General features: G+C 52.7%; 1 protein-coding gene across 1 annotated transcript in view; it reads right to left on the bottom strand.

The window, feature by feature from the left end:
- The window catches only part of LOC145339724 (neurexin-2-like), a gene marked incomplete at its 3' end in the record, with an annotated part of 87,445 nt that overhangs the window by 32,829 nt on the left and 29,616 nt on the right, over nt 1-25,000 (bottom strand). Inside the window, 4 exon segments of the mRNA XM_080184247.1 lie at nt 5,434-5,624; nt 7,763-8,144; nt 17,868-17,987; nt 22,457-22,483. Of these exon segments, the coding sequence (XP_080040373.1) occupies nt 5,434-5,624; nt 7,763-8,144; nt 17,868-17,987; nt 22,457-22,483 (720 nt within the window).

Raw genomic sequence — 25,000 nt, 5'->3', positions numbered from 1 at the left:
AGCACTTAGCCTAACAGGGCCCGGCTTAGCAGGTTTCAGTGCCAAAACAAGCCCCAGCCCAGCAGCGCTTAACCAAACAGGCCCCGGCCTAGCAGGGCTCGGTGTAACAGGCCCATGCCAAGCAGGCTTAAGTTAATTGGCCCTGGCCCACTAGGTTTCTGCCTACAGGCCCTTGCCCAGTAGGCCGCAGCCAGCAGGAGTTAACCGAACAGGCCCCAGCCTACTGGGCCACAGCCAGCAGGTGTTAGCCTAACAGGCCTCGGTCCAGTAGGCCACAGCCCAGCACGTCTTAACCGTACAGGCCCCGGCAGCCCATCGATCCGCACAATCTGGGGGCGAAGCTGAGAGAGAGAAAAAAAGGCAAACAACAGCCACTCAAGCTCCTCCAGCTGAGCGCTCAAAAGGTCAGGCTGGTGTTATTTATTGGAAAAAAGGCACAACTAAACAAGCTCTAAAGTGCCGGAGCTCGAGGTATGTGCCTCTTGAGTGCCTGCCTGCCTCTCTTCATTTGTCAAGTGTTTCGCTCGCCCTGTCTCTGCACCTCATAAGCTCCAGTGGCTGCGCTACAGGCAGATTGGATGTCTGCCCACTCAACTATTAACCCTTGCTGACATTGATCTGTCGAGTCCTGTCTGACACACAGCGTTTGGGCTGCAATGGGACGCGAGTGTCGAATCCAATCGTAGAATCCCCGCAGAGCAGAAGGAGGCCATTCAGCCCATCGAGCCTGCGCCGACTCTCTGATTAGCACCCAGGCCATGCCCTCCGCCGTAACACCACACACATTTAGTGTGGCCAATCCACCTAACCTACACGTCTTTGGACACTAAGGGGCAATTTAGCATGGCCAATCCACCTAACCTGCACATCTTCACAGAGTGCACTGCCCCTGTCCTGGGAGTGTTTGATGGGGGGACAGTGTAGAGGGAGCTTTACTCTGTATCTAACCCCGTGCTGTACCTGTCCTGGGAGTGTTTGATGGGGGGACGGTGTAGAGGGAGCTGTACTCTGTATCTAACCCCGTGCTGTACCTGTCCTGGGAGTGTTTGATGGGGGGACGGTGTAGAGGGAGCTGTACTCTGTATCTAACCCCGTGCTGTTCCTGTCCTGGGAGTGTTTGATGGGGACAGTGTAGAGGGAGCTTTACTCTGTATCTAACCCCGTGCTGTATCTGTCCTGGGAGTGTTTGATGGGGGGACAGTGTAGAGGGAGCTTTACTCTGTATCTAACCCCGTGCTGTACCTGTCCTGGGAGTGTTTGATGGGGGACAGTGTAGAGGGAGCTTTACTCTGTATCTAACCCCGTGCTGTACCTGTCCTGGGAGTGTTTGATGGGGGGGACAGTGTAAAGGGAGCTTTACTCTGTATCTAACCCCGCGCTGTGCCTGTCCTGGGAGTGTTTGATGGGGGGGACAGTGTAGAGGGAGCTTTACTCTGTATCTAACCCCGTGCTGTACCTGTCCTGGGAGTGTTTGATGGGATATTAACTTTGAATTTGCATTAAACTGCTCTCCTTAGCAACAGTAAATCTCTCAAACAGATAGGCACATAAAAGAACATCTTCACCAAGTAACAGAACTGAGACAATTGATTGGACACGTACCCCATTGAACAGGGTGACACGGTGGCGCAGTGGGTTAGCATTGCTGCCTCACAGAGCCAGCAACCCAGGTGCAACTCTCGGCCTTGGGTCACTGAATGTCTGGAGTCTGCACGTTCTCCCCGTGTCTGCGTGGGTTTCCTCCGGGTGCTCCAGTTTCCTCTCATAGTCCAAAGATGTGCAGGTTAGGTGGATTGGCCGTGCTAAATTGCCCCTTAGTGTCCAAAGATGTGCAGGTTAAGGGGGTAAATACATGGGTTACAGGGATGGAGCCTGGGCAGGATGCTCTGTTGGAGATTTGGTGCAGACTCGATGGGCCGAATGGCCTCCTTCTGCACTGCAGCAATTGTGCTCTGCGTTGGGCCCTGGGTTTGGATTCCAGGTAAACACCCCCCTCTGCTGGCGGTGTGTGGGGTTGCCGGCGACTGTTCCCTCCGCTGCCAGGTACATTGGCCCAGATTCCGCAGCTGCATTGCTTGTTGCTGATCTTCAAAAGAGCTGCCCACCGCAGTTCCGGCAGCCTTTACAAGGGGGATTGCAACTCCCGTTAGCTCGAGAGTGGCGCTAATATTGGAGGCTCTCGGGGCCTGCAGCCGAGGGGCTCAAGCGGCCAATCACATTGACGCATTCCCACGGGCAGCAAAGCAGGAAGTGCCCTACTCCCCATCATTCTTCCGACCTTTTTTTTTTAAAATTGAATTTTTACGGAAAGCTGGACTAAAGATCGGGATTTAACTGTTGGAACCCGGTGAAAATAAAGCTTATTTATTATTATCAGAAGTCGGCTCACATTAACACCGCAATGAAGTTACTGTAAAAATCCCCCTAGTTGCCACAGTCCAGCGCCTGTTCAGGTACACAGACGGAATTTAGCACCTAACCAGCGAGAGAGACAGACACACACACACACAGAGACACACAGAGAGAGAGAGAGAGAGAGAGAGAGAGAGACACACACAGAGAGAGGTGGAAGGGTTTAGGGAGGGAATTCCAGAGCTTAGACCGCCCCCCCCCAGGCCGCCAATGGCAGCGCTATGGGTTTGAGGGATGCGCCAGAGGCTAGAATTGGAGGAGTGCAGAGATCTAAGGGTTGTAGGGACTGGAGGAGGTTACAGAGATAGGGAGGGGGTGTAGGGGGGCTGGAGGGGGTTACAGAGGTAGGGAGGGTGTGTAGGGGGGCTGGAGGAAGGTGCAGAGATAGGGAGGGTGGTGCAGGGGCTGGAGGAGGTTACAGAGATAGGGAGGGGGTGTAGGGGCTGGAGGAAGTTACAGAGATAGGGAGGGGAAGGAGCTGGAGGAGGGTGCAGAGATAGTGAGGGGGTGTAGGGGGCTGAAGGAAGTTACAGAGATAGGGGAGGGGACCTGACTGGGTGAAATGATGAGTGCTGTGTGGTTTAAGCGACTCAGATGTGTGTGTTAAAATGCAGAGGGCAGGACTGGAGTCAGGGACAAGTGGGCTGAGTGCAGAGCAGCGTTGGGGGGGTACGGGGAGGGGCTTATTGATTGCTTGAAGGAAGATCGCATCAAAGATCGCAGCGTCAGTTCTCATTCCTCCCACGACATGACCCCGCACAGCTCCGCACACCAAACCCAGAAGGTTATTAAATCCCAGTAAATGGCTTTCGCCACGGCACTTACAAAACCTCTCCAAGTTCAGACAGAAAGGACGGAATCTCTAGAAACAGCAGGGAGGGGAGGGGAGGACATTGTAAATGTACTCGAGAGAGAGAGAGAGAGAGAGAGAGAGCTCTGCAGACAGTGGGAAGGTTTATTGAGAATGGGGAGAGTTGTGGAGGGGAGGGGGGGGAGGTGGAGAGAGAGGTGGGGGGGGAGAGAGAGAGAGAGAGAGAGAGAGAGAGAGGGGGGGGAGAGGGAAAAGGGGGGACCATTCCCACAGACCACACTCTGAGCAGACACTGTGTACAGAGAGTTGCACCCTGGTAGGTCAGGCTGGCTCTCAGATACTTCCCGCACTCGAGAATTGCTGCCACTCACCATAAGCAGAATGATATTTCTCTCATCCCCCATTCTCCTGCCTTTTCCCCCGATCCCCTTATTAATCAGGAACCTCTCTATCTCTGTCTCAGTGACCCGGCCTCCTCTGGGGCAAAGAGTTCCACACATTCCCCACCCTCTGGCTGAAGAAATTCCTCCTCGTCTCTGTTTTAAAGGATCGTCCCTTCAGCCTGAGGTTGTGCCATCTCTGGTTCTAGTTTTTCCTACTGGTGGAAACATCCTCTCCACGTCCACTCTATCCAGGGCCTCGCAGTATCCTGTAAGTTTACAGGCATTCACGCGCACCCCCTCTCTCGTGCGCGCACGCACGCGCACCCCCTCTCTCGCACGCGCACCCCCTCTCTCGCGTGCGCACGCGCACCCCCTCTCTCAGACAATGTCTCTTTCATACAAACACAGAGTTATTTGTTGCTTCTTGTGAGGCAGTGGGGGTCAGCAGTGTACGCAGACTGACATTAGAGAGATAATGAGTGATACCAAAGGAGAGGGGGCAACTTTCTCAGCAGACGGGCAGCTGAATGTGCTTCCAGACGGACTCAATCTGTCACTTGTGGGAGTTGGAGGGTTCGTGTTGATAGGTGTTCAGAAGCTCCCCACTACCTATCGTCACCTGTCTGAGCACAAATCTCACTTCTTTGATACAGAAATTCCCAGCATAAAGATAGACTCCACGATGATTGTATCTGATATCTGGTGTTCAAGGGGGTCTAAATAGGGCGGTACAGTGGGTTAGCGCTGCTGCCTCACTGCGCCAGGGACCTGGGTTCGATTCCCGGCTCGGGTCACTGTCTGTGCTGAATCTGCATGTTCTCCCCGTGTCTGCGTGGGTTTCCTCCCAGTGCTCTGGTTTCCAAAGATGTGCAGATTAGGGGGATTGGCCATGCTAAATTGCCCCTTAGCATCCAAAGATGTGTAGGTTGGATGGATTGGCCATGCTAAATTGTCCCTTAGTGTCCAAAGATGTGTAGGTTGGATGGATTGGCCATGCTAAATTGCCCCTTAGCGTCCAAAGATGTGTAGGTTAGGTGGATTGGCCATGCTAAATTGCCCCTTAGTGTCCAAAGATGTGCAGGTTAGGTGGATTGGCCGTGCTAAATTGTCCCTTAGCATACAAAGATGTGCAGATTAGGGGGATTGGCCATGCTGAATTGTCCCCTTAGTGTCCAAAGATGTGCAGGTTAGGTGGATTGGCCATGCTGAATTGCCCCTTAGCATACAAAGATGTGCAGATTAGGGGGATTGGCCATGCTGAATTGCCTCTTGGTGTCCAAAGATGTGCGGGTTAGGTAGATTGGCCATGCTAAGGGGCAATTTAGCATAGCCAATCAACCTAACCTGCACATCTTTGGAGTGTGGGAGGAAACTGGAGCACCCAAGGGGCTGGGGTGTGTTGGGGAGTTGTGGGGGGAGGGGGAGGCTCATTCTCTGACAGATCATTTTTTAATTATTTGTCCGTGGGACATGGGTATCGCTGGCTGGGCCAGCATTTATTGCCCATCCCTAGTTGCCCCTTGGAGGGGCAGTTGAGAGTCAACCACATTGGCTGTGGCTCTGGGAGTCACATGTAGGCCAGACCGGGGTAAGGACCCTTCCCAAAAGGGAACCAGATGGGTTTTTCTGACAATGGGTCATCAGTAGATTCTTAATCCCAGATTTTTTTTTATTGAATTCAAATTCTGCCGTGGTGGGATTCGAACCCGGGTCCCCCAGAACCTTAGCTGAGTTTCTGGATTAACAGCCTAGAGATAATACCACTCGGACGTCACTAACCCCTCCATGGTTCATGTCAAGGAAGGACTCGGTTCACTTGGAACTCACCTTTCAGATCCAGGTTCCGGGCGCCATTTGAGTGTTGGGTCACCGTCCTGGAGTCAATCTTGAGGGTGTGCACGTTGTTGGGGTCCCGTGACACCATCACGTTGTGCCACTGGTTGTCGTTGATGGGCTTGTCCGAGTTCCCCTTCATCAGGGAGGGTCCGTTGCCCAGGTCAAAGACGTAATGGAGGTACCTGTGAAAGAACATGAGGATAAACGTCAAGGAATGCAATCTTGGAAGGTCGAGGACAGACGGGAGATAAAAATTCAAGCTTCGCCTCACAAGTAGGCTTACATTAACACCGCAATGAAGTAACTGTGAACATCCCCTAGTCGCCACACTCATGTTTGGCTACACAGAGAGAATTTCACACGGCCAATCCACCTAATCTTTAAAATTTATTTATTTCTCATTGTCACAAGTCAGCTTACATTAACACTGCAATGAAGTTACTTTGCAAATCTCCCTCGTTGCCACACTCCAGTGCCTGTCTGGGTACACAGAGAAAGTTTTGCATGGCCAATCCACCTAACCTACACATCTTTGGACACTAAGGGACAATTTAGCATGGCCAATCCACCTAACCTACACATCTTTGGACACTAAGGGACAATTTAGCATGGCCAATCCACCTAACCTACACATCTTTGGGCACTAAGGGACAATTTAGCATGGCCAATCCCCCTAACCTAAACATCTTTGGCATGTGGGAGGAAGCCGGAGCACCCGGAGGAAACTCGCGCAGATACAGGAGAGAAGTCCACACAGACACTGATCCGAGGCTGGGAATCGAACCCTGTGCCCTCTGAGGCCAGCAGTGCCAACCATCATTCCCCCCACCGTCTTTCAATGTCAACCTCTGTTGAGATTGTTTCCATTCTTCCCCTACCCTAGACCATTTCCATTCTTCCCCTACCCTTCTCCTGGCCCCCACCCCCAAAGCTTCTAAACTCTTGCAGAAGTGAGGCCAGTCTATTCCTCCCTTGTGAGACAACCCCGGGTAAGGGGGAGGGGGTGGAGGCTGAGGGAGGGCGCTAATAGAACATAGAGAACTACAGCACAAACAGGCCCTTCGGCCCACAAGTTGCGCCGATCATATCCCTACCTACCAGGCCTATCTATAACCCTCAATCCCATTAAATCCCATGTACTCATCCAGAAGTCTTTTAAAAGACCCCAGCGAGTTCACCTCCACCACCACCGATGGCAGCCGATTCCACTCACTCACCACCCTCTGAGTGAAAAACTTACCCCTGACATCTCCTCTGTACCTGCTCCCCAGCACCTTAAACCTGTGTCCTCTCGTAGCGACCATTCGAGCCCTGGGAAATAGCCTCTGAGAATCCACCCTATCTATACCTCTCAACATTTTATAAACCTCTATCAGGTCACCTCTCATCCTTCGTCTCTCCAGGGAGAGCTCCCTCAACCTATCCTCATAAGGCATGCCTCCCAATCCAGGCAACATCCTTGTAAATCTCCTCTGCACCCTCTCAATAGCTTCCACATCCTTCCTGTAGTGAGGCGACCAGAACTGCGCACAGCACTCCAAGTGGGTTCTGACAAGGGTCTTATAAAGTTGCAGCATTATCTCCCAACTCCTAAACTCAATCCCTTGATTAATGAAGGCCAGTCCACCATACGCCTTCTTGACCACATCCTCCACCTGTGCGGCCGATTTATGAGTCCTGTGGACCCGGACCCCAAGCTCCTGCTGATCCTCTAACACTGCTAAGAGTCCTACCCTTGATATTGTACTCCTTAAGAACATAAGAAATAAGAGCAGGAGTCGGCCATCTAGCCCTTCGAGCCTGCCCCGCCATTCAATAAGATCATGGCTGATCTGAAGTGGATCAGTTCCACTTTCCCGCTTTCTCCCCTTAATTCCCTTGTCTATCAGAAACCTATCTACCCGTGACTTAAATATATTCAGCGAGGCAGCCTCCACCATTTCAACGGGCAGAGAATTCCAGAGATTCACCACCCTTTGAGTGAAGAAGTTCCTCCTCAACTCCGATCTAAACTGCTCCCCCCCCCTTATCTTGAGGCTGTGCCCTCTAGTCCTGCTGTCCTTTCTAAGCGGGAAGAATCTCTCTACCTCTACCCTATCCATCCCCTTCATTATCTTATACGTCTCTATAAGATCCCCCCCTCATCCTTCTAAACTCCAACGAGTACAGACCCAGTCTATTCAGTCTCTCTTCATAGTCCAACCCCCCTCACCTCCGAAATGTCTCCTCACTCCTCCATCCCATTGGACCTGCCAAAATGGACCACTACACACATTTATCCAGAATTAATAGGATTAATATCCCAGAGGAGGTTGCTCACCCTTTGACGAGTTCCACCACAATGAAATCATTGCCATCTCCACTGTTGTAGAGGATGAGGCCATCGATGGCAGTGGTCTTGAACTGGAAGAAGAGATGCATAGAGGTGTAGGCTTGTAGGGTGGCCAATGCCAGGTAGCTGGACTTAGTCTTGAAGGTCACGGGATCCGCGATAATGTCCCGCATGCCAAAGAAGGCATTGAGCTCGCAGTAACTGATGTCCCCGTTCTTGCAGAGGTCGATGTAGTCCATGCCATTTACGCTCAGGCTCTGCAGGTGCCCGATGAAGTTGGACGGCACAATGGCGATGAACCGTTTCTCCGTCATGATGCCCGTCTCGATGTTGTGGAACTCCAGCCGGGTGTGGTCGCCGGCCATTTGTCCTGGAGTGCGACAGAGAGGATACCTTTCGTTTTACATGGCGGGCGGCTAAACGCAGAAGATAGGGGCAGGAGGCGGCCATTTGGCCCTCCGAGCCTGCTCCCCCATTCATCGCTCAAGGGGTAAAGAGCAGGATTATTTGATTGAGTTGGATAATCACCCGTGATCGTAATAACAACAACCTAAAGGTTCACAGGTCCAGTCCACAGTTAGGAAGGCAAATATAATGATGGAGTTTAGAAATTGAAACTTACAGGATACCGTGAGGATGGAGTGGACGTGGAGAGGATGTTTCCACTAGTAGGAAAAACTAGAACCACAACCTCAGGCTAAAGGGACAATCCTTTAAAACAGAGACGAGGAGGAATTTCTTCAGCCAGAGAGTGGAGAATCTGTGGAATTCTTTGCCACAGAGGAGGCCGGGGTATTGAGTGTTTTTAAGACCCCATTTAGAATATTGTGAGCAGTTTTGGGCCCCATATCTAAGGAAGGATGTGCTGGAAAGGGTCCAGAGGAGGTTCACGAGAATGACCCCTGGAATGAAGAGCTTGTCGTATGAGGAACGGGTTGAGGACTCTGGGTCTGTACTCGATGGAGTTTAGAAGGATGAGGGGGGATCTTATTGAAACTTACAGGATATTGTGGGGCCCTGGATAGAGTGGACATGGAGAGGATGGTTCATGTCGAGAGGACTCAAATACCATAAGACATAGGAGCAGAATTAGGCCATTAGGCCCATCGAAACTTCTCCACCATTCAATCATGGCTCATATTTTTCCTCATTCCCCCCATTCTCCTGCCTTTCCCCCTGACCCCCTTATTAATCAAGAACCTTTCTATCTCTGTCTCAATGACCCAGCCTCCTCTGCGGCAAAGAGTTCCACAGATTCCCCACCCTCTGGCTGATGTACCATAGAAAGCATCCTTTCTGGTTGTATCACAGCTTGGTCTGGGCTCCTGCTCTGCCCAAGACCACAAGGAACTACAAAGGGTTGTGAATGTAGCCCAGTCCCATCACACAAACCAGCCTCCCATCCATTGACTCCGTCTACACATCCCGCTGCCTCGGGGAAAAGCAGCCGGTATAATCAAGGACCCCCCCCCCCCACACACCCCGGACATTCTCTCTTCCACCTTCTTCCGTCGGGAAAAAGATACAAAAGTCTGAGGTCCCGTACCGACCGACTCAAGAACAGCTTCTTCCCTGCTGCTGTCAGACTTTTGAATGGACCTACCTCGCATTAAGCTGATCTTTCTCTACACCCTAGCTGTGACTGTAACACTACATTCTGCACCCTCTCCTTTCCTTCTCTATGAACGGTATGCTTTGTCTGTATAGCACGCAAGAAACAATACTTTTCACTGTATCCCAATACATGTGACAATAATAAATCAAATCAAATATTAAGCTGATCTTTCTCTACACCCTAGCTGTGACTGTAACACTACATTCTGCACCCTCTCCTTTCCTTCTCTATGAACGGTATGCTTTGTCTGTATAGCACGCAAGAAACAATACTTTTCACTGTATCCCAATACATGTGACAATAATAAATCAAATCAAATATTAAGTTGATCTTTCTCTACACCCTCGCTGTGACTGTAACACTACATTCTGCACCCTCTCCTTTCCTTCTCTATGAACGGTATGCTTTGTCTGTATAGCGCGCAAGAAACAATACTTTTCACTGTATCCCAATACATGTGACAATAATAAATCAAATATTAAGTTGATCTTTCTCTACACCCTAGCTGTGACTGTAACACTACATTCTACACCCTCACCTTTCCTTCTCTATGAACAGTATGCTTTGTATAGTGCACAAGAAACAATACTTTTCACTGTATCCCAATATATGTGACGTTAACAAGTGAAGGTTATGTTTCAGACAGTGTAACAATGGACACTGCGTTATTTACTGCGATATAGAAGGTTGTGTGTCCTTTATAATGAAAGATGCGATACTTAAATGTCCCAGTGATCAGATGGGGAGACATTTCTTCACCCGGGGGAGGGAGTCAGCCATTTTGGGACTGGGATGAGGAGACATTTCTTCACCCGGGGAAGGAGTCGGCCATTTTGGGACTGGGATGGGGAGACATTTCTTCACCCGGGGAGGGAGTCGGCCATTTTGGGACTGAGATGGGGAGACATTTCTTCACCCGGGGAGGGAGTCGGCCATTTTGGGACTGAGATGGGGAGACATTTCTTCACCCGGGGGAGGGAGTCGGCCATTTTGGGACTGAGATGAGGAGACATTTCTTCACCCGGGGAAGGAGTCGGCCATTTTGGGACTGGGATGGGGAGGCATTTCTTCACCCGGGGAGGGAGTCGGCCATTTTGGGACTGGGATGGGGAGGCATTTCTTCACCCGGGGAAGGAGTTGGCCATTTTGGGACTGAGATGAGGAGACATTTCTTCACCCGGGGAAGGAGTCGGCCATTTTGGGACTGGGATGAGGAGACATTTCTTCACCCGGGGAAGGAGTCGGCCATTTTGGGACTGAGATGAGGAGACATTTCTTCACCCGGGGAAGGAGTCAGCCATTTTGGGACTGGGATGAGGAGACATTTCTTCACCCGGGGAAGGAGTCGGCCATTTTGGGACTGAGATGAGGAGACATTTCTTCACCCAGGGAAGGAGTCGGCCATTTTGGGACTGGGATGAGGAGACATTTCTTCACCCAGGGAAGGAGTCAGCCATTTTGGGACTGGGATGAGGAGACATTTCTTCACCCGGGGGAGGGAGTCGGACATTTTGGGACTGGGATGAAGAGACATTTCTTCACCCGGGGATAGGCTATGGCATAGTGGTTTAATTGCTTGACTATTAATGTAGAAACTCAACTAATATACTGGGGACACAGGTTCAAATCCTGCCACGGTGGAACTTGAATTCAATTTAAAGAAATCTGGAATTAAGAATCTACGGATGACACATTGTTGGAAAAACCCATCTGGTTCCCTTTAGGGAAGGAAATCTGCCGTCCTTACCCCGGTCTGGCCTACATGTGACTCCAGAGCCACAGCAATGTGGGTGTCTCTCAACTGCCCCTCCGAGGGGGTAACTAGGGATGGGCAATAAGTGCTGGCCTAGCCAGCGACACCCATGCCCCATAAATGAAAAAACCTCAACTGAGGTTAAAGAAATTCCGCATTGTCCATGTCCCATCCACTACATTTCCCATGGTGGGCGAGATGGGAACATTCCACAGGTAGAGTTTTCCAGTGCAGAGAGAGACCCTTTGGCCCATTGACTCTGTGCTGGCCCAGCCAGCCCCTCTCTAACCCAATCTCCGTTTCCCAGCACTCGGTCCATAGCCCCGTAGGTTGTGATGTTTCGAGTGCTCATCCCAACGTTGAGTTTTCCTGCCTCTCCCGCCCTCCCAGGCAGCGAGTCCCAGATTCCCACCACCGAGTGACAACATTCCTGCTCAAATCCCCCCGAAATCTCCTGCATCCTTACCTTCAATCTACGCCCCCAGGTTATTGACCTGTCTACGAAGGGGAAGTAAGTCTCTCCCTATCTCCCCTATTTTTGATTTGATTTGGTTTATTATTGTCACATGTACTGGGACACAGTGAAAAGTATTCTTTCTTGCACACTATACAGACAAAGCATACCGTTCATAGAGTACATAGGAGAAAAGGAAAGGAGAGGGTGCAGAATGTAGTGTTACAGTCACAGCGAGGGTGTAGAGAAAGATCAGCTTAATATTTGATTTGATTTATTATTGTCACATGTATTGGGATACAGTGAAAAGTATTGTTTCTTGCGCGCTGCACAGACAAAGCATACCGTTCATAGAGAAGGAAAGGAGAGGGTGCAGAATGTAGTGTTACAGTCACAGCGAGGGTGCAGAGAAAGATCAACTTAATGCGAGGTAGGTCCATTCAAAAGTCTGACAGCAGCAGGGAAGAAGCTGTTCTTGAGTCGGTCGGTACGGGACCTCAGACTTTTGTATCTTTTCCCCGACGGAAGAAGGTGGAAGAGAGAATGTCCGGGGTGTGTGGGGGGGGGTCCTTGATTATGCCGGCTGCTTTTCCCCGAGGCAGCGGGAAGGGTAGACGGAGTCAATGGATGGGAGGCTGGTTTGTGTGATGGGATTGGGCTACATTCACCACCCTTTTGTAGTTCCTTGCGGTCTTGGGCAGAGCAGGAGCCCAGACCAAGCTGTGATACAACCAGAAAGGATGCTTTCTATGGGGCATCTGTAAAAGTTGGTGAGAGTCGTAGCAGACATGCCAAATTTCCTTAGCCTCCTGAGAAAGTAGAGGCGTTGGTGGGGCTTTCTTAACTATAGTGTCGGCGTGGGGGGGGGACCAGGACAGGTTGTTGGCGATCTGGACTGTGATCAATGTCCCTCCTAATTTTGAATGCCTCAATGAGTCCTCCCTCAGCTTCCTCTGCTCGAGGGAAAATAACCCCAGCCTATCCAGCCTCTCTCCATAGCCAAGACACTCCAGTGAATCTCCTCTGCACCCTCCCCTCTGCAATCACATTCTCCCTATACTGTGGCAACCAGGACTGCACACACTGGTCTAGCCATGGAGGCCTACGGCGGTGGCAAAGGATACAGACATAGAACATAGAAAAACTACAGCACAAACAGGCCCTTCGGCCCACAAGTTGCGCCAATGAGATCCCTACCTACCAGGCCTATCTATAACCCTCAATCCCATTAAATCCCATATACTCATCCAGAAGTCTCTTAAAAGACCCCAGCGAGTTCGCCTCCACCACCACCGACGGCAGCCGATTCCACTCACTCACCACCCTCTGAGTGAAAAACTCACCCCTGACATCTCCTCTGTACCTGCTCCCCAACACCTTAAACCTGTGCCCTCTCGTAGCGACCATTTCAGCCCTGGGAAATAGCCTCCGAGAATCCACCCAATCTATACCTCTCAACATCTTATAAACCTCTATCAGGTCACCTCTCATCCTTCGTCTCTCCAGGGAGAAAAGACCGAGCTCCCTCAACCTATCCTCATAAGGCATGCCTCCCAATCCAGGCAACATCCTTGTAAATCTCCTCCTTCTCAATAGCTTCCACATCCTTCCTGTAGTGAGGCGACCAGAACTGCGCACAGTACTTCAAGTGGGGTCTGGCCAGGGTCTTATAAAGTTGCAGCATTACCTCCCGACTCCTAAACTCAATCCCTCGATTAATGAAGGCCAGTACACCATCCGCCTTCTTGACCACATCCTCCACCTACGAGGCCGATGGAAGGAGAAAAGGCCGAGCTCCCTCAACCTATCCTCATAAGGCCTGCCACATAACCTCGATGAGGTTATCTTAGCTCCGGCTGTGTGTGGGGGGGCAACTTAACGCTGAGTAATATTCCTTAGATTCTGCTGCTTCTGAGCGAGGAAATCTCTCTGTTCACCAGACGAGGCAACACTGCCCTCTCCTGATGAAGAACACAGACAACAATATCTCTCACCCTAGCCAAAAATCTCGATCACTGCCATTGCGTGTTACACCTTTCCTTCAATCTCGCCCAAAACACAGCCTCCGTTTGCTGGAGCTTTGCGACTCAACTGAGCCGTTCAGTCCTTAGCAAAGGCGCCACGCCTCTCATCTCCGCTCAATGTCAACAAGACGAAGGAGATTGTCATCGACTTCAGGAAGTCGAAAGGAGAACATGCCCCTGTCTACATCAACAGGGGACGGAGTGGAAATTGTCGAGAGAGCTTCAAGTTTCTAGGCGTCCAGATCACCAACAACCTGCCCTGGTCACCCGCCCCCCCACCCCAAACGCTGACACTATCACAGCCTCCACAGTGCACAGCTAGGCCATTCGGCCCATCGAGACTGCACCGACCACAGTCCCGCCCAAGCCCTATGCCCACAGCCCCACATATTTACCCTCCTAACCCCCCTGATGCTAAGGGGCAATTTTGTATGGCCAATCCACGTTACATGGGTAAGATGGGTATCGAGGGATATGGGCCAAATGCGGGCAATTGGGACAAGCTTAGGGGTTTTAAAAAAAAAGGGCAGTACGGATAAATTGGGCCAAAGGGCCTGTTTCCATGCTATAAACCTCTCTGACTCTAATCCACCTAACCTACACATCTTTGGACACTAAGGGACAATTTAGCATGGCCAATCCACCTAACCTGCACATCTTTGGGCACTAAGGGACAATTTAGCATGGCCAATCCACCTAACCTGCACATCTTTGGGCACTAAGGGACAATTTAGCATGGCCAATCCACCTAACCTGCACATCTTTGGGCACTAAGGGGCAATTTAGCATGGCCAATCCACCTAACCTGCACATCTTTGGACACTAAGGGACAATTTAGCATGGCCAATCCACCTAACCTGCACATCTTTGGGCACTAAGGGGCAATTTAGCATGGCCAATCCACCTAACCTGCACATCTTTGGGCACTAAGGGACAATTTAGCATGGCCAATCCACCTAACCTGCACATCTTTGGGCACTAAGGGACGATTTAGCATGGCCAATCCACCTAACCTGCACATCTTTGGCATGTGGGAGGAAACCAGAGCACCAGAGGAAACCCACGCAGACACGGGGAGAACATGCAGACTCCACATAGACAGTGACCCACGCCAAGATTTGAACCTGGGACCCTGGCACTGAGACATCAAGCGACTCAAGAACAGCTTCTTCCCTGCTGCCATCAGACTTTTGAATGGACCTACCTCGTATTAAGTTGATCTTTCTGTACACCCTCGCTGTGACTGTAACACTGCATTCTGCACCCTCTCCTTTCCTTCTCTATGAACGGTATGCTTTGTGTCGCACACAAGAAACAATACTTTTCACTGTATCCTAATACATGTGGCAATAATAAATCAAATCAAATATTAAGCTGCTCTTTCTCTACACCCTAGCTGTGACTGTAACACTACATTCTGCACCCTCTCCTTTCCTTCTCCCCTATGTACTCTATGAACGGTATGCTTTGTCTGTATGACGTGCAAGAAACAATACTTTTCACTGTATCCCAATACAAACTCTTCTTGAGTTGGTTCGTACGTGACCTCAGAATTTTGTATCTTTTCCCCGATGGAAGAAGGTGGAAGAGAGAATGTCCGGGGTGTGTGTGGGGGGTCCTTGATTATGCCGGCTGCTTTTCCCCGAGGCAGCGGGAAGGGTAGACGGAGTCAATGGATGGGAGGCTGGTTTGTGTGATGGATTGGGCTACATTCACCACCCTTTTGTAGTTCCTTGCGGTCTTGGGCAGAGCAGGAGCCCAGACCGAGCTGTGATACAACCAGAAAGGATGCTTTCTATGGGGCATCTGTAAAAGTTGGTGGGAGTCGGAGCGGACATGCCAAATTTCCTTAGCGTCCTGAGAAAGTAGAGGCGTTGGTGGGGCTCTCTTAACTATAGTGTCAGCATGGGGTGGGGGGTGGGGGGGGGGGGGGAACCAGGACAGGTGATCTGGACACCTATCCACACCCCTCATAATTTTATTCATCTCAATCAGGTCTCCCCTCAGCCTTCTCCGCTCGAGCTCTGCCCAACCGACCTCTCTCTGGAAACACTCCAGCCCAGGTAAACGTCCCTCTGCACCTTCTCCAGCGCAATCACATCCTTCCGATAGTGCGGCGACCAGAATGCTTTAGCTGGAGCGGGGGGAGCAGGGGGGTGCCCACTGGATGAAGTTCTCAGTCATTTTGTCCCTGTGAGGTAGGCAGTAAGAAGTCTCACAACACCAGGTTACAGTCCAACAGGTTTATTTGGTAGCAAAAGGCATTAGCTTTCGGAGCGCTGCCCCTTCATCAGGATAAGTGGGAGTTCTGTTCACAAACAGAAAGACACAAACTCAATTTACAAAATAATGGTTGGAATGCCATCTAACAATACACATCTCTTTAATCCGTGCTTAACCCTCTCTCCACTCACATTGCCCGTACTTTTAAGACTTGATTACCTGTAAAGTCTCGCATTCCAGCCATTATTTTGTAAATTGAGTTTGTGTCTTCATACGCCCTGTTTGCGAACACAACTCCCGCTCACCTGACGAAGGGGCAGCGTTCCGAAAGCTCGCGCTGCCAAATAAACCTGTTGGACTTTAACCTGAGACTTCTTACTGTGTTTACCCCAGTCCAACGTCAGGACATCAGGATGTGTAGACAGGGGCATGTTCTCCTTTACGCTTCCTGAAGTCCATGCCAATCTCCTTTGTTTTGTTGACACTGAGGGAGAGATTATTGTCGCCGTGTCAGATTCTCCATTTCAACGTTAAAATCGAGTTGGAGGGCAACTTGGCCAACCTCTTGCTGATGACACCAAGATTGGTGGAGTAGTGGATGAGGTGGGAGGGCTCTCGCAGGCTGCGAAGAGAAATTGATAGGATGCAGAGCTGGGCCGAAAAGTGGCAGATGGAGTTTAACCCTGATAAGGGCGAGGGGATTCATTTTGGTAGGACAAACTTGAATGCGGATTACAGGGTCAACGGCAGGGATCTGAGGAATGTGGAGGAACAGAGAGATCTTGGGGTTCATATCCACCAATCTCTGAAGGTTGCCACTCAAGTGGATAGAGCCATGAAGAAGGCTTATAGTGTGTTAGCGTTTATTAACAGGGGGTTTGAGTTTAAGAGCCGTGGGGTTATGCTGCAACTCTACCGGGCCTTGGTGAGACCACATTTGGAAAATTGTGTTCAGTTCTGGTCACATAAGAAATAGGAGCAGGAGTAGGGCCATCTAGCCCTTCGAGCCTGCCCCACCATTCAATAAGATCATGGCTGATCTGAAGTGGATCAGTTCCACTTTCCCGCTTTCTCCCCATAACCCTTAATTCCCCTGTCTATCAGAAACCTATCTACCCGTGACTTAAATATAATTTAGCGAGGCAGCCTCCACCACTTCAACGGGCAGAGAATTCCAGAGATTCACCACCCTTTGAGTGAAGAAGTTCCTCCTCAACTCCGATCTAAACTGTCCCTCCCCTTATCTTGAGGCTGTGCCCCCTAGTCCTGCTGTCCTTTCTAAGCGGGAAGAATCTCTCTACCTCTACCCTATCCATCCCCGTCATTATCTTATATGTCTCTATAAGATCCCCCCTCAGCCTTCTCAACTCCGAGTACAGATCCAGTCTATTTAGTCTCTCTTCATAGTCCAACCCCCTCATCTCCGGTATCAGCCTAGTGAACCTCACTATAAGAAGGATGTGGAAGCATTGGAGAGAGTGCAGAGGAGATTTACCAGGAAGCTGCCTGGTTTGGAGGGTAGGTCTTATGAGGAAAGGTTGAGGGAGCTGGGGCTTTTCTCTTTGGAGCGGAGGGGGTTGAGAGGCGACTTAATAAAGGTTTATAAGATGATGAGGGGGGGGGGGGAATAGATAGAGTGGACGTGCAGAGGCTATTTCCTCGGGTGGATGTAGCTGTTACTAGGGGGCGTAACTATAAGGTGGGAGATAGAGGAGGGAGGGTAGATTCTTGTCTCAGGGAGTGGTTGGCGTGTGGAATGCACTGTGATAGTGGAGTCGGACACTTTAGGAACTTTCAGGCGGTTATCGGATAGGCACATGGAGCACACCAGAATGATAGGGAGTGGGGATAGCTTGATCTTGGGTTTGGACATAGCTTGGCACAACATTGAGGGCCGAAGGGCCTGTATTGCGCTGTAACGTTCTATTGTTTGAGATCCGACCCACTTACAGTGGTGTCGTCAGCAAACTTGAAAATTGAGTTGGAGGGGAACGTGGCCGCCCCACTTTGACCCTTCGCCTTACCTTCCACAGTGATGTTGTCCACCGACAGTTGTAGCCCCTTGCCCCGGCGTACGACCCTCACCGTATGCCACTCGTTGTCATTCATCTTCTGCCCGGAGTACAACATCTCAGGCCCCTTGCCTGTGGCGGAGAAGTGCGAGAACGTTAGGGTGAACAGGGAGCGAGACACGCGTCGCATATGCGCACGCGCTCACGGACGAACACAAACTCCTCCGGCCTGAACTGGAGAGGAGAGACGCGCGGCTTGACTCAAAATCCAACCCACTTGGTGAAAGCGTACTCACAGGTCGAGGAGTGCCTTGTCAGATCGGGCCTCTCTCTCCGTCCCCTTCCTCATGACAGACAATGCAAGGCCTACGGTGTTTAGGCAGCCTTGATGGTCAACCCCCCCAATCCAACTAGGCCCGACACGGATATCTCTAACTTGTCAACCCTCTTGTATTAAAGTTTATTTATTAGTGTCACAGGTTGGCCTACGTTAACACTGCAATGAAGTTACTGCGAAAATCCCCCAGTCGCCACACTCCGGCGCCTGTTCGGGTACACTGAGGGAGAATTTAGCACCTAACCTGCACATCTTTGGATGCTAAGAGGCAATTTAGCATGGCCAATCTGCCTAACCTTGTGTGATTTCAGGAAGGAATTAGATATCGCTCTTGGGGGCTAAAGGGATCGAGGGATATGGGGGGGGGGGGGCGGGGGCGATATCAGGATATTGAATTTGAAGATCAGCGATGATCAAATGAATGGCAGAGCGGGGCTAGAAGGCCGAATGGCCTTCTCCTGCTTCTAGTTTCTATGCTCAGGTGGGTCGTGAATCGATCTCGAGGGTGCAGGCACACGGGTCCATGGCAATCAAGGCATCAGATGGACGAGTGATCAACCACGCTCCCACTGGATGGGGTAGCAGGCCCGAGGAGGGGCCGAATGGCTCCCATCTCTCGCCCTCTCATGGGCCAGCGGAGGAGGAGATGGCAGCTGGCATTGCGACACCGGGCAACTCTGGATGGGGTCATGGTCGAGGGGGTTCAGAGGACACCCAGTGGCGGGGGCGTGGTCAGGAGGGGAGGGGCGGGATAGTCGCTCAAAATGGCTTCTCTTTCCAGGTCATGGTTTACCTGACCCCGGAGGTCGATGATGACAGAACGGCTGACCTCTCACCTCCGCCACCCACCCGCTTGTGGGCGTCTGTTGTCTTGTAGGCCGACTGAGGTTCAATAAATTCCTGGAAGGTTCCTCACGGGGACCCCATCCAACGAAATGGTGGTTGATCAGAGCAGGAGGAGGCCATTTGGCCCTTCCAGCCCCGCTCCGCCATTCATTTTGATCGCGGCTGTTCATCAAATTCAATCTATCACACTGGGCCCAGTATCTGTCCCCCATCCCTAAATGCCCCCACCTTGAGAAGGTGGTTTGATGATCCGCCATCTTGAACCCGCTGCAGTCCCCCATGTGTGGTGTAGGTACACCCACAGTGCTGTTAGGGAGGGAGTTCCAGGATTGTGATTGGACATCAGTCAGTCCCCCCGTGTGTGGTGTAGGTACACCCACAGTGCTGTTAGGGAGGGAGTTCCAGGATTGTGATTGGACATCAGTCAGTCCCCCCGTGTGTGTGTGTGTACACCCACAGTGCTGTTAGGGAGGGAGTTCCAGGATTGTGATTGGACATCAGTCAGTCCCCGTGTGTGTGGTGTAGGTACACCCACCGTGCTGTTAGGGAGGGAGCTCCAGGATTTTGACCCCAGCCACAGTGAAGGAACGGCCGATATATTTCCAAGTCGGGATGGTGAGTGGCTCGGAGGGGGGGAACTTGCAGGTGGTGGTGTTCCCATGTGTCTGCTGCCCCCACCCTTGTCCTTCTAGGTGGTAGAGGTGGTGGGTTGGGAAGGTGCTGTGGAAGGAGCCTTGGCGAGTCGCTGCAGTGCATCTTGTAGATGGTACACACTGCTGTCACTGTGCATTGGTGGTGGAGGGAGTGAGTGTTTGTGGTCAGCGTGTCGATCGAGCGGGGCTGCTTTGTCCTGGATGGTGTGAATGGCTTAGAGAGAGAGAGAGAGAGAGAGAACAGGGGTTTTGGGGGCTCCATAATTATCAGGCCAAAAAGGGACAGCTGACATTTGCAAAGATTTATTCAAGAGTGGGCGGCACAGTGGGTTCACACTGCTGCCTCACAGCGCCAGGGACCCGGGTTCGATTCCCGGCTCGGGTCACTGTCTGTGTGGAGCCTGCGCATTCTCCCCGTGTCTGCATGGGTTTCCTCCTGAACCCGAAAGATGGGCAGATCAGCGGCATTGGCCACACTAAACTGCTCCTTAGTGTCCAAAGATGTGCAGGTTAGGTGGATTCGCCATGCTAAATTGCCCCTTAGTATCCAAAGATGTGCGGGTTAGGTGGATTGGCCACGCTAAATTGCACCTTAGTGTCCAAAGATGTGTAGGTTAGGTGGATTCGCCATGCTAAATTGCCCCTTAGTGTCCAAAGATGTGTAGGTTGGGTGGATTGGCCATGCTAAATTGCCCCTTAGCGTCAGGGAGAAGCGCAGGTTAAATACATGGGGCTATGGGAGTAGGGCCTGGGTGGGACTATGTGCAGACTCGATGGGCCGAATGGCCTCTTCTGCACCATCAGAATTTGAGGGAGGGAACCGAACTATTAAATCTTCTTGAAGGATCGGTAGGGGAATGTGGGTCACTGTCTACAAAGTGTGGGGGGTGGGAGGTGGGGGGGGGGGGGGGGGGGGGGTGGGGGGTGGGGGGGGGGGGGGGGGGGTGGGGGGTGGGGGGGGGTGGGGCTGGGGGTGGGTGGGGGGGGGGTGGGGTGGGGGTGGGGGGGGCGGTGGGGGGTGGGGGGTGGGGGTGGGGGGTGGGGGTGGGGGTGGGGGTGGGCGCGAGCGAGGAGGGGAGGGTCACAGGGGGCGATGAGGAACAAGGCTGGGGGAAAATCTGCAAACTCTGCTGGCCCCCCACCTCCCGAAGAATCTTCTCCACTGCCTTCCACCAAGAGTCAACACGGGAGCACTTCATCGGAGTAGAGTTGCGGCCTACAGGTACACACTGCCCTCTTGTGCTGACTCTCACTCGAGCTCCTGTTCGCATTCTGCCATCAGCTCACCGTCAGGGAGAACGATGACGGGAAGATCCACCGTGTTTAAAAAAAAAGCAAAGCACCCACCCCCACCCTCTCGGCCAGGCCTTGGGGCCTTGAGGCCTAGTATTGGACAAGCGGAGCCTCGGCCTGTTCTTTCAAAAAGGTGTCAATTTAACTAAGGGAGTTTTTTTTTTGCCAATTTTTCTTCCTTCCCCACCACCACCCCCACAAACTCCCTGAAAGAAATTTCCTCGTTTTTTTTCTTAAGGAAAAGAGAGGATGCCTCCGTCTAATTTACGGGGGGTGAAGGCGGATTTTCCCATCCTCCCCGCTAAGAGGGCAACATAGGGGGTGAGCTCTGCTGCCTCACGGCGCCAGGGACCCGGGTTCGCATCCCAGCTCGGGTCACTGCCCGTGTGGAGTTTGCACATTCTCCCCGTGTCCGCGTGGGTTTCCTCCGGGTGCTCCAGTTTCCTCCCACGTTCCAAAGATCGTAGGTCATAGAATAGAACCCTACAGCGCAGAAAGAGGCCCTTCGGCCCATCGAGTCTGCACCGAACACAATCCCACCCAGGCCCTACCCCCATATCCTTACGTATTACACCCAATAATCCCTCTAACCCACACATCCCTGGACACTATTTCTTAGCATGGCTAATCAAACCTAACCCGCACATCTTTAGACTGTGGGACGAAACCGGAGCAGCTGGAGGAAACCCACGCAGACACGGGGAGAATGTGCAAACTCCACACAGACAGTGACCTGAGCTGGGAATCGAACCCAGGACCCTGGAGCTGTGAAGCAGCAGTGCTAACCACTGTGCTACTGTGCCACCCGTGATGTGTAGATTAGGTGGATTGGCCATGCTAAATTGCCCCTTAATGTCCAAAGATGTGAAGGTTAGGCGGATTGGCCAAACTAAATGGACGCTTAGAGTTCCGAGATTGTAGGTTGGGGAGATTAGCATGGCCAATCCACCTAACCTGCACATCTTTGGACACTAAGGGACAATTTAGCATGGCCAATCCACCTAACCTGCACATCTTTGGACACTAAGGGACAATTTAGCATGGCCAATCCACCTAACCTGCACATCTTTGGACACTAAGGGACAATTTACCATGGCCAATCCACCTATCCTGCACATCTTTGGACACTAAGGGGCAATTTAGCACGGCCAATGCACCCTAACCTACACATCTTTGGGTCTGCAGGAGGGAACCAGATCCCCTGGAGGAAACCCACGCAGACATGGGGGACGCAGACAAGTTGCCCAACTCCGGAATGGGACCCAGGTTCCCGTGAGTCAGCAGTGCCAGCACGGAGCCAGCAGAGGGAACAGAGGATTTTTCTCCTCCTGTCTCTCTCTCAGGGCTCACCCACTCCTCTCCCGGCCCGGCCCCCCCCCATCCCACTCCCCGCCGCCCACTGCAAAGCTCCCAATCCGCCAGCGATCTTTATCAAAAAAAACATCAAACGAGATGATAGAAGTTTGACTTACTGGGATTACAGTTAGTCCTGACACAGTCTGAAACAAAAGGGAGGAAGCAATGCAGAGAAAGAAACTGGTTTTTAAATCCTTCAAGGTAACATCTGCCGACACCCAACAATAATCCAAGCCCACCCTTCCGGGGACAGGCACGTGTCAATCGTGGCCATTACGCCTTGCGCACTCAAGACTCTGTGTAATGACGGACATGGGGCAGAATGGGTGGGGGATTGTGTCGAGTGTGTTACCCGGGGACAAATCGTTCCCACTGAGCCAGGATTGAAATCTTGCCGAGACCCCACGCCAACCCCCCTTTTACACTCTTCCCATTCCAATCCCAGTCCCGGATCAATCCTAACTGGAGCTCCCAAATTAACTCTTCGTCGCCCCGCATTAGATCGAGTTTAACTCTTTAAACCTCATGGTTAGACAGTTTAACTCCAATAGTGCAATGAGTTAAATTTAGTATTTCTCTCTCTCCCCGTCTCCAATCCCTCCCTCCCCGTCTCCAATCCCTCCCTCCCTCTCTCCCCGTCTCCAATCCCTCCCTCCCCTCTCTCCCCGTCTCCAATCCCTCCCTCCCTCTCTCCCCGTCTCCAATCCCTCCCTCCCTCTCTCCCCGTCTCCAATCCCTCCCTCCCTCTCTCCCCGTCTCCAATCCCTCCTCCCTCTCTCCCCGTCTCCAATCCCTCCCTCCCTCTCTCCCCGTCTCCAATCCCTCCCTCCCTCTCTCCCCGTCTCCAATCCCTCCCTCCCTCTCTCCCCGTCTCCAATCCCTCCCTCCCTCTCTCCCCGTCTCCAATCCCTCCCTCCCTCTCTCCCCGTCTCCAATCCCTCCCTCCCTCTCTCCCCGTCTCCAAACCCTCCCTCCCTCTCTCCCCGTCTCCAATCCCTCCCTCCCTCTCCCCCCGTCTCCAAACCCTCTCCCTCTCCCCCCCGTCTCCAAACCCTCTCCCTCTCCCCCCGTCTCCAAACCCTCCCTCCCTCTCTCCCCGTCTCCAAACCCTCCCTCCCTCTCCCCCCGTCTCCAAACCCTCCCTCCCTGTCTCCAAACCCTCCCTCCCTCTCTCCCCGTCTCCAAACCCTCCCTTCCTCTCTCCCCGTCTCCAAACCCTCCCTCCCTCCCCGTCTCCAAACCCTCCCTCCCTCTCTCCCCGTCTCCAAACCCTCTCTCACTCCTTCCCTCTCCCCATCTCCAATGCCCCCCTCTCTCTCTCTCTCCCCATCGCCAATCCCTCGCTCTCCCACTCACTGTGGGCTGAAGTAGGAAAGGTTTAGATACCCGGGGCGATCTCGCTGGCGTCCAATGGCGAGGGCCAACCGAGAAAGCAGGCTCGGGGACGTGAGCCTGAGTGCAACGGGAGGCCCAATCCGTCAAGAGTCTCTGCGTGGCGTTGCGAAATGACCACTTGCTTTACCCCAGCCATCGCGATAAGTGGAAGGGATGTTTGACGTTGGCGTTGACCTCAACGTGGGCCAGGCGAGTGCGACTCTACGGACCGAGAAAGAGCAGAGTCCGTCCCATTCTTTCCCAGGGATTTCTCTTTTTTGTAATGGACGCTCTCCGCTCTGTACCAGCGTGCCTCACACTCGCCCCCACCACCCCACCCCACCCCACCCCGGCTCTCCTCCATTGAGACGCCATCGCAGCCGTCCGCCGCGTGAGAGACCACCCCCACCCCCCTCAGGAACAACAGATGACCCCCCCCTCCCCCCCAACATCGGGTCGCTGGTTCTGATGCTTGGAATTGGGGGAGTCGGACAATGGATTCAGGCCTTCCTGCTTCACCGCGAGGTTCTCTCCCCACCGGATTCTCCTGTGGTTTGACCCCGTCCGGCTCCCCCCCGCCCCCCACCACCCCCCCAGGCCTCCTTCTCCCCTCCCCCCACCGCCCTCCCAAACTTCCCAGGAGTCATTGGTACTGGGGCGGTCTGGCGCATCGTTGGGACTCAGAGCCAACCAAGATCAAGGCCAAATTCAGAGCTCTTGGAGGGGGAGGAGGGGGTGTGAATGGGATTGGCTTCCCTCTCCCCCACCCTCCCCTCAGACTCGGAGTGGGGGGGGGGGGGGTGGGGTAGGGGGTGTCCGAGGGGAGGGCGGCAAATTAGTGGAGGAGCCAGCCAGGATTGGCTCACTCACTCATTCCACCCCCAACCCACATGTTTACCTCCCCCCCCCCGCCAAAACGGTGCCACACGGGGTGCACCCCACCCCTAACAATCTCCCGTGAGGAGAAGGGGGGCCTATTTAAATAACTCACCCCCCCACCCACCCAACCCCGTCCTGCTCTGATTGGCTTCCCTTCCACCGGTGAGGGGTTGTGGGGGGTGAGGGGTGTTGGGGGGGGTGAGGGGGGGGGACTGTTCCGGTGGCCAAGTTCCGGGAATTTCACCCAGGCCTCTCCTGCCGTCTCTGGCGAGCGTCACACCCCACTCCCCTCCCCTCTTCACCTTGGAGGCCCTCCGATTGGAGGCCTGAAGACTACAGGACGTTCTTGTTGCCGGGGAAAGGGGTGGGCGGGCAGGCGGGCCGGGGTGGGGGTCAGGGTCAGGGCC

Source organism: Carcharhinus amblyrhynchos, unplaced genomic scaffold (assembly GCF_965287045.1).
Source record: "Carcharhinus amblyrhynchos unplaced genomic scaffold, sCarAmb.v2.hapA scaffold_635, whole genome shotgun sequence".
In the NCBI taxonomy this organism is placed as follows: Eukaryota; Metazoa; Chordata; class Chondrichthyes; order Carcharhiniformes; family Carcharhinidae; genus Carcharhinus; species Carcharhinus amblyrhynchos.
Note: the sequence above shows the minus strand (reverse complement) of the source record. Positions and strands in the feature narration are given on the sequence as shown.